This window comes from Anomalospiza imberbis, chromosome 7 (genome assembly GCF_031753505.1).
Source record: "Anomalospiza imberbis isolate Cuckoo-Finch-1a 21T00152 chromosome 7, ASM3175350v1, whole genome shotgun sequence".
In the NCBI taxonomy this organism is placed as follows: domain Eukaryota; kingdom Metazoa; phylum Chordata; class Aves; order Passeriformes; family Viduidae; genus Anomalospiza; species Anomalospiza imberbis.
The window spans coordinates 14,242,771-14,262,579 of NC_089687.1; the positions used below are offsets into that span (position 1 = coordinate 14,242,771).

At 45.1% G+C, this 19,809-nt stretch overlaps 1 protein-coding gene across 13 annotated transcripts in view; it reads right to left on the bottom strand.

The window, feature by feature from the left end:
- The window catches only part of BIN1 (bridging integrator 1), a 93,299-nt gene that overhangs the window by 13,071 nt on the left and 60,419 nt on the right, over positions 1 to 19,809 (bottom strand). For 2 of the 13 annotated variants that reach the window (XM_068195465.1, XM_068195461.1), the window contains 6 exons: positions 17,779 to 17,861; positions 15,004 to 15,048; positions 10,186 to 10,336; positions 5,937 to 6,065; positions 2,982 to 3,089; positions 1,411 to 1,434 (listed from right to left, as the gene is read on the bottom strand). In XM_068195465.1, the coding sequence (XP_068051566.1) occupies positions 1,411 to 1,434; positions 2,982 to 3,089; positions 5,937 to 6,065; positions 10,186 to 10,336; positions 15,004 to 15,048; positions 17,779 to 17,861 (540 nt within the window). The remainder of the gene's footprint in view (positions 1 to 1,410; positions 1,435 to 2,981; positions 3,090 to 5,936; positions 6,066 to 10,185; positions 10,337 to 15,003; positions 15,049 to 17,778; positions 17,862 to 19,809) is intronic. The other 11 variants (XM_068195467.1, XM_068195463.1, XM_068195466.1 and 8 more) reach the window with 6 other exon arrangements.

The following is a 19,809-nucleotide window of genomic DNA, read 5'->3' on the forward strand; positions in this document are numbered from 1 at the left end:
AGCTAAGAACATTTATAACAAAAACACTTCAGAAGACTTGAAGAGGAAGATTCCCCAGCTTTAGGAAGCTCTGTTCTTCGTGTATGGCATGCCAAGGTGAGAATTGGTATAGCGAGAACACCTTGACCAGTAGCATTTCCTGGTTGAGCAGGTTATCTTTTGGGTAAAATCAGTTTGCAGGATGAAAGAAGTGCTCCAAAACACTTCTTACAGCCAAGACTGTAAGCACAGCTCAATCAGATACAATCATACCTTACCCCTGGCCCATTCACCTGAAAGGAATGAGATTTTTCCTAGCTAAACCGGTCTCTTCTTCCCTATGACAGACTGACAATGCACCAATGCACATACAGGGGAACGACAGATGTTAAACACTGGTGGCTGATAAAACACACAGGGGAAACTTTCTTCCTTGACATCACCCAAGCTCATGTGAAGGAGAGTAGTGGCCACAGTGAGTCCTTAGGCCAGGGCTAAGTTGTGTCCTTCCAAGTGCACTCATTCTAGGGGGTGATCTGGCCCTTGGGAATGGAAGGTTGGCAGGACTCAATTCTTCTGCTTGAGCCAAGGCCATGAGCTTACTCGGTGAACACAGCCCGTTCCAGCAGCAGGCCTGAGTACCCAGACCAAGCGTTTTCTGTCCACACTGCTGGTTGCCAGTCCAGAGGGACTTAAAAGTAGTTGTGCTTGAAATATCTCTCAAGGGGCAATCTGCAGCAACCTGAGACCTGCCCAGGCCACATATGTAGAGAGGGCATAAATGAGGGTCAGGTTTTTGTTCAGATGCAGGGCATGTGCAGGGTCTCCCTGTCAGCAAGCTCCAAAGCTGAGGTTGAGGCAGATGCCAGGCAAGTCTTGGGCCTGCAGTTAACTTCCAGTGTAGACACAGAGTGAGCAAATTCACATCAGCCTTTCTGACAACGATGGTCATGAACAGCAACCACAGACAATTCCAGATGTGTACATATCTAATGGTACAGGCAGTAATACATTGATACATTTATGATAGCTGAGATATTTACGCACTGCACGCGAGACCAACAGGATGCAGAGAGTTTAGGAAATGCTGTGTTGTGGAGAGTGAGGATGATGCCACAGTGGTATTAAGTATGAGGTGAAGGTCACAGCATTAAGCCAAGGGAAGGATGAGTGGGATAGCAGGGAAAGGCAATGGGCACGTGCATTGTAGAATCATAAGTCTTAGAGTGCCAGACTGACTTGCAAACATGTGGTTGGCCCTGGGACTTCATACAAGGTGCACAAGTGGGTCCAGCAGCACATAGAGCAACTTTGGCCTGGGGTGTGCAGGAAGGAGAAGCAGTGAAGGAAAGGAGACAGACATGTGAACAGAGCTGGCACTGGCATGTGAACAGTACATGATGAGAGACAAAAGCCGTATGAATTTCTTACCTCCCATAAATCCCAAGGTAAAGACTAAGCATGTCAAAGAGCAACAAAAATAAAACATGTTTATACGTGATTATTTCAGTGAGTACAAACATTACAGACACTGATCAGACTGAAGCAGACATACACATTCAACAGCACTTATCTCTGCATGTTCTGAAAATATCTGTTAGTATATGAATTTATACATCCCTGGGAATAGAAGATCTTTAAGGTCCCTTACAACCCCTTAACGTTCTATGATTTGGTGGTGTCTTTGGATTAGCAGTAAAATACCTTAACTTTGCCATACTGCCCACCCTATAGGAAACAAATCTGATTGTTTTGATAACTCGGTAGAAATTATTGATTTTTGATCCTCTTTTAATGACTTCTGAAACTAATAATAATTAGGTTAGAACACTAAATATGCTATTGCTGAACACTTTTGAAAAACCCACTTAGTGTAATATTTGTTGCTTGCTGGAAGGATAACAATTCCATTTTAAGTCAAATTTATACTTGTATCCTGTGTCAGTATAACCAACTATCTGAGTTCTAACTGGTGATTCAGGAAAAAAAAAAGTAATTTTTTTTTAAAAAAAGCTTATCCTGATATGCAGCTTGTCCTGAAGGAAAGTAGACACAATACCCATGTACCCACATAAAGTTCCAAAAAAGGACAGCTTTGCCATATTGATCTGTATCAAATTATGATAATGACTAGTATCTTGCAGATACAGTATTTTAATTTAGAGGAATCAAATGCCTAATATTTGATCACCCTGACAAAAAAAGTCTTATTCCAACAAAAATCTGTGCCATACAGACCTATTCACCATGGTGATACTGTGTACCATAAACAACCCAATTATGCTTATTACAAACTTTAGTGGCATCCACAGGCAAAAAATAGCCAGTTCATACATATAAAATGGAAAAATCTCAGTGAGGACAACAACCATATTCAGGATGCACTTCAAAGCCTCCAGTCATGTAGATATAACACAAGGCACAGTCCACCTGCCTCTGACAGAGGAAAGGACCAGGTACAGGCCAGAACAGTATTAGGCATCTTCCTTTTTGATACCACACTGTGATAGGCAGGAAGCTGCTTCTCAACTATGAATGCAGGCTGTGTCATACACAGCAAAAGAAGTGCTTCACATCATTTGAATATCCATTTACAGCCTTATTCATCTTAAGTAACTGCAGATTATCAAAGTGTCTTGTTAATTAAAAATCCATTTGAGAGCAATTTAGAGCAGGAGCACAGAGCTCAGGCTGAATTCCCATCCACAGAGCAACAACTTCAATACATACAGCATACAGAGGATGCTGCTCCAGGGAGGGACATACATTAAGTGGATCATCAGAGCAAAGCCCAAGCACCCCACAAACACCTCGTGCCTGACTGCGGCCAGGCCAGCAGCCACCTGATTCTTCCTGGACTTGCACATCCAGCAGAGAAGACCAAGGTCCCCATCCTGGGCACCCACACCCAAGGCCCAGCCACCCACAGCTCAGGTCCATGTTATCCTTTAGGTGGGCACAAGTCAGTTATGAAGGGAGAAGGAATGGCGATATGAACCAACCTGGGAGGCGGGTGTGGGGGTCTTCCCCACAGTGGCATCTGGTTTAATGGGATCAAAATCCAGATCCAACAGGCTGGCTCCCTCCTGGAAGGGCCCAGGGGCATCAAACTTGGCAGCAGTGAGGGAGAAAAGTAGTATGAGCATTAGACATGTGCGTGTGCACGGTGGAGGGAGGATGTGTGATATCCCAGAGCTGAGGCTGCAAGCGCAGAAGAAATGGTGGCAGCGCAAACACCGGATGCAAGTCCTGACTGCCTGGTGCCCACAATCACAGGCAGCTCACATGAGGGCCCTGCAAACCAAATCTGAGCCTTTTCCACAGCACTCATTCATCCTCCCACCTGGCCAAATGAGCTGACATGGTGTGAGCACCTGATCTGCTGTGGTCAAAGAGACCATGGCCACTGATGAGTGAGAAGGGCTGCTCCTCTATTCCCCACAGCTGCCTTTACACTGACAGCCCAACTTCCTCACCTACACATAAAAGACCTCCCATCCATACAATCCATCTCAGGAACAAAAATCCAGGCTGAATACCACTCAAATTGCTGGAAGGGAAGTCTGAGAGACCTCAGAGCTAATTCCCAAAGCTGCTAATTTCTCCTGCCTTCTCAGTCAAACACAAAATATGGCAGCTCATCTTAGCTAAGGGATTTGAATCCCCACCCCCCCAACTCAAAAATGCTGTTTTCAATAGTTTTCATTTCTAGGCATCCCATAAACTTACACACATAAGTCTTCTATATAGCATACATTTGAGAAGCTTTGCTACTTTATTCAAAGTCATCAGAATAACTCCCTTTGAGTGAATAATGCTCTACCTAGAGACAATGATCCAACATTTGATGATTACCATTAATAAGAAGTCACTACAAAGGACACAAATTATTAGCATTTAATACTGGACTATCACTTTGGTGGTTTAGATTTAATCTAACCACAATATACTGCTTTCTACTCAGCTTCAGAGGAAGCTGCTGTCTCCAGGAAGTCAGGAAGACTTGCCCCTGTTTCCTATGACCTCCCAGCCCCTGTTTCCTATGACCTTCCCACCTCCCAGCTAAAGCAGGCCCTACTGCTTCAGCTACCTTTTCAAAAACAAAAAATTAGTTGTTCATGTAACTCCACAGTTATATGAAAATCCCACAATGGAAAAGCTTCTGGAAAGTAGCAAGCACCACCATTTAAAGTAAGTCCTCTGAATACCACCAACATCAACACCATTTTCACCTCTTCTAATTTTCTCTTACCCCAATTTTCTTACAGATTTTTCTCTGCCTTATGATCATGCCTTCTTGAGACCCACAAGGATGAGGACAAGGAACCAAGCTCTCATCTCACAATTACGAGCCCTGACCAGCATGCAAAAACCAACTAGCATTCTAGTATGCTCTTCCAGCACATCCAAGCCACCATCAGAGAGGTCACAACCCCAATCTTTAGCTTTGTTTAGTAATGAGACCTCAAAGGCTGCAGCCATGGAATAGTCTTACCTGTCATTCAAGACTTGAATGCAAGGGCTAACACTCCTTGCATTTACCCAAATCTTCCACAAGACAGCTCACTGGAACTAAGACATCTGACAGGAATAGCCCTGGGCAACACACTGAGTGCCAGGAGCTGCTAGACCCTTCAGTGAAGATTGTTCTGGAAACCAGAGTCCTCCCTCAGAATTCCCATCTGGTCAAAAGTCACAGCAGATCCCATCCTGGCTCAGAGCACTGATCAGGTGCAGAAGAATATGTCTAAGGGCTGGCATTCACATGGAAATACATGATAGAGACCACGGGGCAGACAGAGCTGTCCATTACAATACAGGAGAAGGAAGCACAGATGATGATAAGGAGTTGCTCAGCTGCCTGCAGTCCCCGCCTTCCAACACTGATGTCAAATCATCTCTCCACTCTGCAAGTTTTATCTATTGCCATGCCAAATCTAACATGGATTTCCTTCCCTCCCCACTTCATCTCTGCCCCTCAGCAGCTGGGTGGAAGGTGGCAAACCAGAGGCAATGGAGCAGCGTGATGCAAGGAGAAATTAGGGAATGAGTCACAGATGAGCACTGATAGAGATATGATTTGTGTTTCAACAAGCATTTAGGGAAAATACATATACACATGTGTATATATATTTAAATAAAGTAGATGCAGGTATCTCATGATACAGCCAGAAATCTGGTCAGGCTCCTATATACATAAGGATTGCCATTCTCCTAGATCCAACAGAGAACTCCCCACCTCAACAGCTTCTCTGGTAGTGACATAAATCAAAGAGAAAGTGAAGAGGAAAATCCAGAATTTGAATTTTTTTTTTCCTTTTTCAGGGCTTCAGAAGGTGCCAGTTGACAATACTGACAGGCTGTGTCAGCAAACTTAACTACAGGCACAGTCCTGCCTATCTAACTGCATCAGCTACTCTTTGCACAGGGAACTTTGGCAATTCCTTTTGGCCTTTCCTGTGCAGACATGGGCTTTAAACCACAAAGCCTATGGGTGAAGGCACTGAGAGCACAAAATTGTCTTCTCCAAGAACTGGCAGAGATGCCAAGGTCAGCAGTTAGGGATGTACATGAAAAGAAAAAAAAAGTTTCATCCACACTCAGTATTAGTGGGTTTGGAGAAAGCATAGCACACCACAGGATATGAAGAGAGTCATAAATCCACGTGCACTGCTGCTGAACAAATGCAGCAATTACTTCCTGGTATCTTGACCAGGTGCATTTCTCCTGTTTCTTCTATGAATGAAAGCTCTCAAAGGGCAACCTGTTATGCCTTTTAGGTACTCTCCCCTTTAAGTCAGCACCTAAGTAATCCTTTGCCTTCTGAGGTCCAATGCTGAGCTTGCCCTTCCTTCTTCACCTGACCAGGTTTCATGGCTTGACACCTCCAAAGAGAAGAATGGTCTGAAGGAAGAGTTCAGAGGCAGAGAAAAATTAGGCAGGGCATAGCAGCTAACCTGCGAAGGGGTTGTCACACTTATCTCGGGGACAAAATTGTCATCAAACAGACTGATGATGTTCTCCTGCTTGATCTCCTTGGAGGGGGTGACTTTTGGAGGCGGAGGCACCGGAGGCCCTTTCCTCAACTGCATGCAAGTGAGCACATGGCCACAGCACAGACGGCGACACCCAAAAAAACCAAAGACAGGAACCAGGTTAGTCACAAAAACTGAAGGTGAGGGAAATCACAACCACTGGCACAGAGCAGGGTCCAATCAACTCCATCTGAAGAGAGAGAGGAAGGGGTGAAGGGCTGAACTGAAACAAAACAAAATAAATAACCACACGCCTCCAGAGAAGGTTTGGCATCATTAGTTACACTTCAGCCGTGGGCAAGTTTCCCTCTGCAGAGGAGAAGCGTAACACAATTAATATGCATTGACAGGACATGCATACATAATTAAAGCATGTGCAACCTTCAAAAGAACCACTGGGAAGGGAGCAGATCAATTACTGAGAACGTGATCCAACAGAACAGGCCAGCACTGCCTCCCTCTGCCATACTTACCGTACCTAAGGGAATGAGAGAACAGACTCCATTTGTCCCACAATGGACAGGTGGCCATGAGGACAGACTGATCTGCCCAGTGCTGGCTCCCTGGTGCACTGGTTTTCAGTGTGCTGGAAGAAAGGTCTGCAGGAGCTCTTGATGGCATCTCGGCTTTAGACAAGAACAACTCAAACCCCTGAGAAGCCATGACTGCTGTGAGCCCAACTCTGCTCTCAGTTTCACCAGTGAGCACTGACAGTAAGGAAGTCATGTTTCCCAAATGGAGACCCCAGTGAATACATAAAAACACCTTGCTCTGTAACTGTAACCATGCTATTACCCCTCATCATGCTAAAGATTCAGCCTGACACTGCATCCATAACCCCATGGAAGTTATGGTAGGCCCTGCCTAGATCAACCCATCCACGTACTTTTCATATTTTGCTGTGAACAAGGCTTAACGATAATTTCTAGATCAAATCAGACTTTTGAGGAGCTGCTGCTGTGTTGGAATAAATCAGCCATACGAGTTCCCAGCACCACAGCAATGCTCAGCAATGACAATGCCTTCCATTTATAATGAAGTTTTCCAGCTACTTGATCTTCTTACTGCATTCAAGGCAGGAGGACCCAGAGACCTGACAATATGTACCCAGTGTATCAGTATTAAGACCAGATCTGAAACACAGAAATCCATTATTCCTAGGTCTGTGTTCACACTCCTCCAGCACATAACTGAGTTCTACACAGCCTTTATTCAGATTTCTAAGGACATGTCCCGTTTTCTACAGGATTAACCTACTTTAGACAGAGTGATTGTGTATGAAAGCACACTTTCTCTCTCCCAAACAGCTAGCTAGGGGAAATAACGGAAGCAAGTGTATTCACTTCCAACTTTTCACTGTTTGCAGAAGGTGGTGTGTCCATATTCCCTGAGAACAATCTCTTCCTGAAAACCTCCTGCCTGCCAGTTGCAAGATGGGACCAGAAATTTCAGGGAAATGCTGTTTTCAGAACAGAACCACCCTCTGCAGAAATGGATGGCTCCAATTACTAACTCTCAAGTCAAAAATATCACAACTCTTCTACTATTATTTAGTAGAATTAGTACTATTTAGTACTATTACTCTACTACTATTTATTCCCCTAATATGAATAGTCAGTCTCCTTCATTCCAATACAATAGTGTCTTGGAAATGGCCACTTTCACACTATCCAGCATTATTTCCAACAGCAATCTAAAACCACATTTCAAAGACAAGATGATTGTATACTGACGTTGGGTTATACTCATAAATTCATCATGCACTAACAACTTTGTTGCCTAGAATAGAACAAATCCTCTAAAATTATTCTGCTGACTTGGATCTCACAGAGCTTTATCTGCCCAAATTCCACACAGTTGCACTGATTTCAAAAGTCACATTACAGAGTTTCAGTGGTGTAACTGAGAGCAGAAGTCCGACCTTTTAAGTTTCCCAGATCCCCTGAAGTCTTGTGGCATCATGAAATTATTCTGCGGAGAGCTGAGAACATTCACTTCTTCCAAAAGACAGAAATAAACTGTTTTTAAAAATTAAATGACAGTAAAAGAGTTTGAGGTTGTTTTGGGTTGTATAGGGAACAGTTCAAAATTTAGTTAGTATTTATTTAATCACTCCTGGCCTTGTCTTTCTCTCCACAGCCTTTGCTTACATTCTGCATTGGTATTTCAGATGCAGAGAGGCCAGACAATTGTTCTTGCTTGTTGCTTTGTGCTCCATCCTCCCAAAGAGGGTGAGACCTCTCAGCCTCCCTTGGAGGACCACTGAACAAATCACTTACCCATAAGTCAAAAGTAATGCCACCTGTGAAGATTTCAGTGTTAAAGTTGGGCACTGTTGAGAGAGCGGACACTGTTCCCAGCTGCCCGGCAAGCTGACACACACTTGGTTTCTAGATTTTATCCATACAGACACCAGGCTCGGCTCTGAGAGTGAAACTCCTGCCTTTGTCTTCCCTGCCTCTGGAAACAGCTCCAATTCTTAGCAGCTACTGTGAATACGGAGTGGAGCTCTTCATAACGCCTGGGGGATTAATTAAACACAGACTGGGAAAGAGGTGCCAGGCGGTGGCAGCATTCGCTGCAAATGTCATTTCAGTCTTGCCTGTGGCCCATCCATGCCAGGGCTGTGCTGGAATATCCTGCTTGTTCCTCAAGGGGTGCCTCCGGCCCCATTCCTGCGGGCAGGCAGGCAGCAAGTGAAGGAGAAAGCACTTTCAGGCTGGCAAAAACAAGGGTTATGTGTGCTATTTAAAGGAAAAGGAAGAAACCAAACTCAGCAAGATGAGTCCACAGGCAGGGTGAGTGAAGACTGTTGTGAACAGCTTCATAAATCTCTATACTATATGATTTCTCACTCCAAATTTTAGTCAAGTTCTGGAAATCTCTGGGGGAAAAAGAAAAAAGGGAAAAAAAAAAAGAAACCTGCAACAGAAGTGCAATTCTGGATATCCTATCTTGTCTCCCCCATATGCACAGCCTACTCGACAGGTCCTAACCAGGTTGGTGGTGAAGCCACGGTTAGGCTCTGCACTGCCGAGCTGTTCAGAAACCCTGAAGGAGTCCTGAAAATACACTGCCAGGCATCCACACATCTTACAGGGCTGGAAAAGAAATTTTGCCACACACCCTCTTCCTGTCCCTCAAAAATCCTAAAAATCAAATATGCAGTGGAGAGAACAATATAGTGAGAGGCTGTCTAGAAACAGGAGAAAAACTACCCCACAGGCTTGGATTTGGAATCACACTGTTATGCATGGGAACACCAAGGAAGTTCTGGGTTGCACCCATCTCTTTTCAGAGGCAATGGGTTTTCTTACCAGTTTGGCCAGAACCCCTCTTAGCTTTAATTCTTCCTGGAAGACTTCTCCTAGTGTCCCACTTACCGAGATACAAGGATTGGAACACAACGTAAATTTGACCTAGTTACTGCTTTTCCTTACTAAGCTTTTCCCTCACTCAGCAACAGAGGGACAAGAAGACGAAGTAGATGTTCTATCTACCCACAGTAAAACACATAGATGATATGCTGAGTAGCTGTATCTACTATTTTGAACATGCTGCTGGATATTTCCTATGCAAGGAAAGGCCTAATGAAGGCCATATGGAAGGTTCAGACTCCATACAATGGATTATCTTCTTCCTGGAACCCACATCATTTCTTCCCAGTATAAAAATATAATCCTTTTTTTTTTTTTTTAGCATGATATTGCATCTTGATAGTAAAGTGAAACATCATCCAATGTACAGATGTTCTTCTTATAATATTAAGCTTTTTTATTTTAATCTTTCTCAACTACAGAAGTTCTTGAGAAGAAGCTGGACCACTGAACTCCACAGGTTAATTCAAATGTTAAGAACAAACCTCCTCGCCTAGCTACAACTCCATCCTCCCTGGATATTCTTGGCCATCCTGTCAGACAGCAGAAAGTATCACTGGCTTTCCCCCTGTGAAACCATTCAAAGACACTCAGTTCTTATAATAGAAAGACGGCAAATAAGCAACTTGCATTCTTAGGAACTTTCTCAGGAACCAGTGGAAGAGAACAACCATCATGTGATATTCTGCGTGCTCAGCAGCGGGATGAGGTCTAAAAAAACAACTGACGGATGTCTTTGACTCACAGAGCTTGTGCCATCAGCAGAGACATGGTCAATGTCATGGGGACACTACCTGAGACGGTGACTTTGGGATGCTTGCCCCAGGTGCTTCCAAAGTGGATGGTTCCAGCTCATGGTTGACAGTCTTGTTCTCAGGGCTGGTGATGGGAGTTCCATCTGGTGGAGGCGAGGGGCTTTTATTTGCTTTCGCTGGGGTGCTGTCACTGAAGGACGTGGAGAGAGGAAGGGGGAGACAGGGGGAGAGAGAGGGGAAGAAAAAGAGAGAGAAGTCTGAGCCAGGCCTAGGAGGAGCTGTGCTAACCAGCACAGTTCAGTGGCCTCCATTATCTCTTTGGTTCACTGCCCAGATACGCAATTAAGACATTTGGAGCTCCTGAGAAGCATCTTTGCTGAGTCACTTGCAGTCCAACACACTGCAGCAGCATTACTTTGCAGCAGGCTACTCACTAAATGCCTACAGAATTTATATACTTGCTTCAAACACAGAAAAACAAAAACAAAACAAGCAGGCATCCTTAATTTTGCTAGATTTTCATATAAGTTTCTGACATTAAATTATAGTCTTTAATACTGGGGAAGCAGATGGGGAAAGGAGTTCAGTGCTGCTCATTTAGTTTTAAATGCCACAGATTAGAATTTTTCTGTGTGGTGGTCTAATCATGTCTGCGTGGGTTATGACTTATAGACTCTCAACACCTGAACTAAGGCTGTAATCACAAAATATCTTATTCCTTGATGTTTTATGAACTGAACAAGCTAGTAGAGAGGCAAAGTAGCCAGAGGTTTCACAGATCATTCCAGACAGCAAAGGAACAGTGAGGCTCTGCCTACTAATAGAGATTTCTCTATTAGGAAAGGTGTCACTAGTTGGTCTTTATTCCAAAACTGTTTCTGACACACAGTCAAGAGGGATTCTTCAGGAAATCAAGATGCAAGAAGCATATGCCAGTGGCATTTGTTGGTTCACAGCTTGGACAGATTTGGGAGATTTTTCAAAGGAATGGCAAGAGGTACATGCCTTTCCCTACAGGTGTGCCCTGGCTGGGTGTCAAGTCTCTGCTTCAAAATACAGAATCATGAGAGATTTTGTAAAAAGTTGGTTACCAGAGAATTTCAACAGGGAAAATTCACTGCTGGGGGATACTTTAGCAGAAGTGATTACAGTTTGGCAAAACCATACACAGATGAAAATATAATATCAGATCATATTGCAAAAGGGCTGTGCAACCTCATCTACAGGGAATGGTATTTGACTCCACTTCAAGTCACAGTTCCTGTGAAATTCAAGGCCTTGAGAGAAGCTGAAAGAAACAGACCCTTTCCTACAACTTGAGACACTAAATCCTGGCCTAGAGTCAGCACTAAAGCACGGCAGATGATTCTGCAGGGAGATCAAGTAATTTATTACTTTGCTCTGTCCCAAGAGAGCCCAGAGCCTCAGATACGTACACCCACTCACACTTGGATGCCTGAGTTGTGGTGGTCACTGGCCAACATGCATGATGGCCTCATTCCTAAACATTTGTTTGCAAGTTGGGGATAGCAAGAGGAAGAAGGGATAGCAAGGCATTTCAACAAACTCCTCTCATAAGCAAGCATCTCACTCTGCTCAGCATTCCAGCTTTCAAGCTCCCCATCCCATTCCCTCTTCATTCAGTTTGCCCTCAACCATTCCCCCAACTTTCTCCCCCCATATCCACACCCCACACACACATTTCCCCACAAAGCACTTTTTCTCAGGTCCACATGCAGGTTGGATACTTCTGATGACACTGATGCCAGCAGCACACCAACATGATGCAACAAACCCAGTGACATTCTCTGCCAGCAGCTCTCAACCAGGGGCACACACACCAAGGGAGAAAGAGGGACATGAAGAAGGAAAAGGGAGGAGGAGAGACTAAAGAACATGTATGCCAACCACTGCAGCTCTAAAGTCTGACTGAGCAGCGTCCTTCCACAGAAGTTCTCAGAAATCACTTCAATACCTGGGGTCTGTAAAGAAATTTACTAAGTTGTGCTACAGATTAAAAGTAGTAATTGTAGGAGGGTGAAGGTAAAGTCCTGATCTAAACAGGAGTCACCAGGAAACGTCAAAGAACATCCTCTAATGCCAGAGTTGAGGGAAAAACAAGTACATGTTACCTCCCTTAGAGTTGAAAGCACTTTGGAGAAAATGGGGGACACAGTGATATACATCTGGAGTGCCAGGACTTCCCAAATGCCCAGAGTACACTGGGAATGCTGGGACTACTGCCTATCAGCTGGCCTACCAAGACAAGGGTAGACTTTTCCTTCTAGGGATTTTAAAAGTCCAGTTCTCCCAGTGAGAAAGGAGTTCAGGCTTATTTTCTAAAGGCCATGGAACAGTTTTGCAGTGACTTATTTCCAGTGCCTGGCAGTGACTTAATTTGGAGATATATTGGTAAAGACTCCCATGTGAGTCAGCCCCTGTAGGATGAGGGGAAGCATTGGGCTGTGAGGGCCCAACACTAAAGCCTTCATTAAGTCACTACTATTTACAGCTTGTTTGATGTCTTGGCCAGTCCCCCTAGGAAAATGCCAGTGCTAATTTTGGCTGAGCCTTTTTCAGCCCCTGAGCAGCACCTTCATTCCTGCACTTGTTGCTTTGCAACTTTGCTGAATTTAGCCAGTGCAACCAGCATCAAGTGAGATGGTCACCAGGATCCTCTGTCCTTCACACGTCCCCAGGAAGCACACACTGCCCACAAAGAGCAAAGTCTGCTCTCCAGAGAACTACTTGCTCCAGGAAACACAGGAAAAAGCAAGAGTGCGGGGACTCTACCTACTGACCAAACATGAGCACCACAGTAAAAGCAAGCCAAAACAACAAGGTCACTGCTCTTTTTCCTTCCCATGAGCAAATGGGAAGTGATGCCAATTCCAGGAATATGGGGCAACAAAAGGAAAGGGGTGTCAACTTTCTTCTGCAAACAGAGAGCTGGAAAGAGAGCTGGGTCTAATACAGCTGAAGGGAAACTCAAAATCCCCCAGCCTCTTTTAGTGCTGCTGAGCTCCCAGACAATCCATGGTGCTGCCTCATTTGTTCTGGAAGGGCAGAGTAACATCCGCAGACGAGTTTCCCTTGCACTTGTAACAATCCTACATCAGAGGATAAACCTACTTTCCAATATAGCAAAAACAGATCAGTCATGTCCTGCCAAGTTCTCAAGTTAAAAAAGAAAAAAAGGTTGGCATCTCAGTTAAGGCTCACACTGGGCCTTTTAGCCAAAGATAATTAATTTTTTACCACCAGAGCATGCTGGAAAAATTATTTAGAAATAATAAAAAAAAATTAAAAAGAGCAGGTGGGAGAAAGATGGAAAAAAGAATCTACATACCCAAACATATGGTGGCACAAATGTACATTCTTGCTGCAGATCAAAGACTGACTGAGTTCCAGATCCTCCTTCCCTGCACTAGGGATTGCACATTTCTCTGTGACTCCAGCAGCTGCTCTGACAGCAGAAACTCCCAGCAGAGCCCAGGTCAGGCACCTTAACTACTGGGGCAGTTGGACTTTACCAAGGCAGAGCAGGAGCCCATTGTGAGTAGAACTCATCAGAGGGAGATTTACTAGCTCTCCTTCTGTTGTATAATCCATCCATTCTCAGTGACTGGAAATATTAGACCTCCTGCCTGGTACAGATACAACATCAGTCCAGCCAAGACCAGAGACAGACATCCAGAGAGGTACTCCAGTGAATCCTCCTTTTCCTACAGTAGAAAACCTCAGAATAGTAACAACACAATATAGTGCTTTACCACTTGCATTTTGCATTTGAAGATATAAATATCTAAGTTTGCCCATCAGCTTCCTTGTGAAATTACCACTCTTCACTCTCCAACTTCCCACTTTACAAAGTATGCACAGCAGACACGAAGAGAAGGGCTGCATGACTTGCCCTAGTCAGTGGGAAACCAGATCAGGAAAAACAAGGACCCCAATGCACCAGCACTTTCTTTTATTGCTGGCAGGACACCATCTTGATTGATTATAATTTTTTTTTTCCTCCCTGTAAGGATCCCATGGAGGAAGTACCAACACAAAAAGTAAGAAAAACAAAAATCAGAGGAATTTTCCATGCCATTATGCAGCACTTCCCACTTTGCTCCAGAGCATGTTCTTGTCAGAGTCCTTGACCTATCGTAACTCCAGGATTGTAGCAATCCAGTTAATCAATGCCATCACTGTTTTGAAGGCAAGATGCAGACATTAGTCTTTATACAAGCCAAGAGGCTTCCTTTTCCTCCAATCCTGTTCAAAATTTTAAATGGACAGAGCAAGATACTGAGGATCCTCAACAACAGAGCAAGTAAGCAGCAAAGTTGGAAGTATCTTTCTTCCACCTCATCATTCTCTCAGTTGCAACAGGTAGATAGGATAGGACAGGACTTCTGAGTGTGAAAGACCTGCCTACTGGTCCTCCCTGGCTAGACAGGGGATGAGAATGCAGCATTTCGGACCTGTTCAAAAGGACAAACCCACCAGCTAAAACTAGAAGCTGTTAAACACCAAAATCGATTATACTTCCCATGGAAAACCCAGCACTGCATTTTCCATCACACAAAAACAACTGGACAGACAATGCCTGAGTTTTCACACTGCCTTCTTAGATAGGAAAAGAAGCAAGGATTCAAACCAGGCACACAAGCAGTTAATGGGATTATCCAGACACAGAGAGATCTCAGCAGGACCCAGCAGGCCACAAACACATCATATCATGCAAAGGACCCCTCTCCCACCACAGAGTTAACACGTGCTAGGCTGTTAGAGTCCAGCAACAGCCTCTCCAGTTTTAGGAACTAAATGAAACATGTATCGAAATGCTGCTCTGCATACCGGTACCTGCTCATCTTTTTCCTCAGCCTGGCGAACAGTTTAGTTTTCTTTCTGTTGAGGATGGCACGCAAATCATTTCAGTTACAGGATGGCACAGTCAAACCAGGGAGGAAAAGTTAAGCTTCCAAGTACCCATTTAGTTGGTGCCACAAAACTCACTGTAATTAAGATGTCAGGATCTCTTCTCCCTCTCTCACACACACACATACACACTTCCCTTCATTACTAGAAAGCTATGGTCTGGTTTGGAGAAAGTAGAAGAAGGTTCTTTATGCCTGTCAAAGATATACATCTATATCTATATATATAAGCAAACTAGAACTTTCCCTGCACTTTGGAATATGGGGACAGGGTGCAAATGGAGAAGAAAAAAAAAAGGAAACTGTACAGACCATCAGAGTACTGTAAATGTCCTTTCACAGCTCCTCACTCTCCCCTGTGAATATTGCTGCAAAAGAAACAAGCTCCCCATTCTTCTTTTCTTATGTAGTCTGTGCAGTCTCATACATGGAACCAACTCAGCAGCTTTCCTACCACATCTTTTTCCAGTTTGCCCAATCATACCAGGATAATCCCACAGATCTCCTCAGTCTTTTAAGCATCTGAGCCCTGAACTCAGAGGCTTCTCAGAGTTCAAATTCTTTCAGAAGCAAATCCCAAACTGAGGTTCCCAGAAATATACCAGCTACTGTGCTACGCTGCCAGCTCCAGATGTATCAGCCACAGTAGTATTTCTGTAGGGCCTCACATGAATGCCATAATGATGTGCACAGATAACTGCCTCTCTTCTCACACTTCCTCATTCATTTCCTGCCATTGTATCAATCTCCAGTCCCCCTCCCAGTAGAAAAGGGTCAGGGAAGCATCTGCTCCTGCTGCAGACCACAATAAGCTATCAGATGAGTGAGGGCTATTCCTTCCTGCACACTCTCACCTCAGCCCTGCACCACAATGAGAGGCCAGATGTGCAGCAGACACAGAAGTGTCTCACAGCATTTCCTGGTCACTGCAGAACTACCCTGGCAAACCTCTGCTGTATCCTCCTACAACACCCTGCTCCACTGTTCTCAGGAGGAAGACATTCACTCTGGGACAGGTCTGGCACCTCAGCTGAGATGAAGGTGAAATGCAGGTGATGAAGCAGCAGCACTCAGACTGCTGCCCACACAGGGACCCCTGTGCATGCACTCAGCTTTGGGTTTTAGGGCCACGTGGTCTCCTAGCCAGCCAAAGGGCACAGAACTGCAGCTGAGACAATTGTTACAGCCCCAGAGGAAGCTAGCAGGTTTTGGGGGGAGGGTGTAGAAATTGTACAGAGATGGGGCAGGAATTGTAAAAACAGGTAACTTGTTTCTTGAAAGCTCTTTAAGGCCAGAAACTTTCTGCCACAACAGCAGGAACATCTCTGGGCCAGGTGTCCACTACTGCCTACAATCAGTTCCTCAAGGAATAGAGAAAGGAGGAAAAAGAAGCTGGGCAAAACAATAGCTACAGCCTTCATCTGTCCTGCTACCTCAATCTCCTCCAGGGCTCCTGGAGGATGCTGCTAACAGAGACAACACAGCCCACGGCAGCAAGAGGATGGCCACCACAACCTCCTCACAAGGCTTCAGTCTGGTTGGGTTGTGATGACCAACAGACACCACATGGTAACTTGGGAAGAAGACATCATTTTCACAAGTAGCATTCCAACTCATATTACTCAAATCTGCTGTCAGCAATCCAGAATAAAGGGGCCAAAACTCAAATCAAACCTCCTCTTTCTTTATAGCTGGCAAAGACCACACTGGAAGAATTGCTGGGAGAAGACATGCAAGTCATCTATGCATGACTGCAACAGGTTAAACTGGGAGGAGACACAAGGGAACACAGAGGTTCAACAGCTGATCTACTCCTTCTAAACCAATGCACTCAGACCACAGCTTGCTCTTACTTCATGCTGACTTCACCACGTCCCTCCATCAACACACCAGTTGAGGACCTGGGCTGTGCTCCTGCTCACCCAGCACATGGGATTAGCAGCAGCTGGAAGCCAGAGCCCAACACTATTTCATCACTCGTGCACTTGGATGGGAGCCAGTCAGCCTAATCCAGAGCCCAACCCCTCCCTTCTCAGTGCTAGGGAATGTGCAGACTTGCACTTACACATGCAGGACAGGACCCAGCTGAGGAAAGAAAACTGAAGGCCCAGAGGACACTCACTCCTTGCACACACACAGATTTGGAAGTGCTCTGAGTTCAGGAGACCTCGTATTAGTGATGCTGCAGCTACTTCCACAACACACAGGAAGGAGAAACTCACTGCAGCTGGGTAAACAGGATGGGCAGAAGGCTTTGGCAAAATGGTGATTCCAAGTTTGGAGGGCCAAAAAAGGGGCTGGGGAAATGGGCTCTAGGTGCTCAAGCTGACAAGCTGCAGGTACATGGTGGGAGCTTTTGAGGGAAAGAACAGGACTGGGCAATTGGATCCAGAAAGAAGGGCAGCTCAGTAGCTGGAATTAGATTTTAAAAGCAGAGCTGAGAGTCAGTTGCCTAAATATCAGGACCTAGTAAACATACAGGCCTCCAGATGCTATCCTAGAAAGGTAAGAGGCATTGGATTACATCATGCAGTGCCAAGTGTAATCCTGGGCATGGCTCTAGGAAGCCTCTGGAGGGCACTGGCAGGTGGGCAAATGACTTGCAACTGACAGCTTGGAGGTTTCAATACCCCTGGGTAGGTAGAGATATCCCTGTCCCACCTCCCCTGCTGAGGGAAAGACATTACCCACAGTTACTGACCTGGGCTGTGCTTTAACAGGGAAGGCATTGCCTGAGTACTGCTTGTCTAGACCCAGCAGGACATCATGAAGATTTTGGTTCAACTGCAAAACACAAAAACAAAAGACAGAAAAAGAATGAGAAAGCAGTTTGGATGGCAGAAGAGAGCCTGGGCTGGCCTGCACAGACTGACCAAACACAAGCTTGTGGCAGGACATGCACAGTTCCTCAGCTATCCCAAGAGAGGACAACTCTAAATTTGTTTCCACTTCTCCATGGGCTATGCAGTGCTACAGCACTTGAGCTGTCAAAGAGCTGCTGGCATTTCTGGGAATGCTCTTTCTCAGAGACCATCCTCTTTGCTTCCCTATCACCTGGGCCCACCAGTGTGCTGCCAGGTACCACCGCAGAAGCAGGCTGATTGTTTATCTAAGATCTGTGTGCTTCAGCTGGAGCTTCACTCAGGATTTGTAGCCAAAAGCTGTTTCTCAGGCCTGCTCACCAAAGCCTGGGACATGGCCATTTCCACTGGGGAGCCAAAGGCAGCTGGCCTTCAGGTGAACAACCCTTAACTTCACCAGCTGCCTGGGCCATCTAGGCTTGGGCAGAACCTGGATGTCTTTGCAGAAATGCAATACTAGGGGTTAAACTCTCCCTGCCACTGAAGGCTCCAACAGTCACTCCAGACACTCCTACTCTGAAACTGCCAATCCATGAACAAGACAAGACGCCAGATTTATCACTGCTAGGAGGAGGGATCCCATGGAATCAAGGTTGGAGGCACTGTGCAGGCAACACCAGCAATTAACTGGATGCTGTAGCAGTAATAAGAAACAGATGGTTCTTATGGAACAAAGCAAAAGCCCGGCCCTCATACAAAATTTCTCAAGAAAGAAAATATCCTGACAAGAAAAATCATACAAGAGAATTCCTGTCTAACAAGCATCTTTCCCATGTTTTGTTGAATGTAAGTTAGCAGCAACAAACTAGTAATTATAACAATCCTCCTATTCTTAACACTTAGTTCATCCCTCAGTGGAGAAGAGCAGGCTATTAACTGGAAAAGACCCCAAAAATGTCAGCAGGGCTCAAAATTGATGCGTTACACCACGGCAGAGGGCCCCTGACTGCTGGGAGTTGAAGGACTATAAAGTTTCCTGTTGCTTAGTGGCTGTTTTGTTGTCAGGATGACATTAGGGAGCAGAGGGAATATAAGGGTTTTCCAGCTGGGCTCTCAGTCCCGCCTCAAGATTAGTGCTACATTTACATTTTCAAGCAGCATACAGACCTAAGGAATTCAGGATTTCTCTAGCTCTTAACTGAAAGAACAAGATCATATTTGTAAATGACAGTGGCAATGGCGGAGTTTCCCACAGACTGGTGCTGAGGTCTCCTGTGGGTGCTGCCACACAGCACCAGGATCTGGCTTGCCAACACTGCTCTCTGTTGCGATTCCCAACTCAAGGCACACTGGTAGCCCATACAAGGCCCACGCTAAGTACTTAAATGCCTTCTTTTGGGTCACAGGGCAGGAAAGAAGCCAAAGCACAGAGGTACTGTGGGGGAGAGCCTTTTTGAGGGACTGGAGTGAGGCATGTCTCAGTCTTCAGTCGACTTGCAGAGTCCCTGCTGGTTTTAACCCCACACCTGGCTACAATGAGGGTACACAGCAACTGGCAGCCAGGCATCAGAGGGGGAGGAAAACATGCTTAACCAGGTTATAGGTCACAGATTCATAATACAGATGAACTAAAAATGGCAGCAAGAGATAGGTCTAAGAGTGGCTTCCCTTTCCTCTGTGGATCTGGAAATGAGTTCTGTCAAGTGACATGAACTCCCCACTGCTGCCCATAGCCCTGTGGTCTCTTCCCTGTGCTCCATCCCTTTACATTACTATGTCAGACTGCCTTTGCCCGAAGTGGCTCAGAAAAAAGCTAAGGGTTTGTATGATGCTCCAACATAGGGACATTTTCTACAGCTGTTTTTCAGCTTGAGGTTTTGGGGGTTTTTCGATTGGTTTGGGTTTTTTTGCTTGTTTTTTCTTTGGTTTTG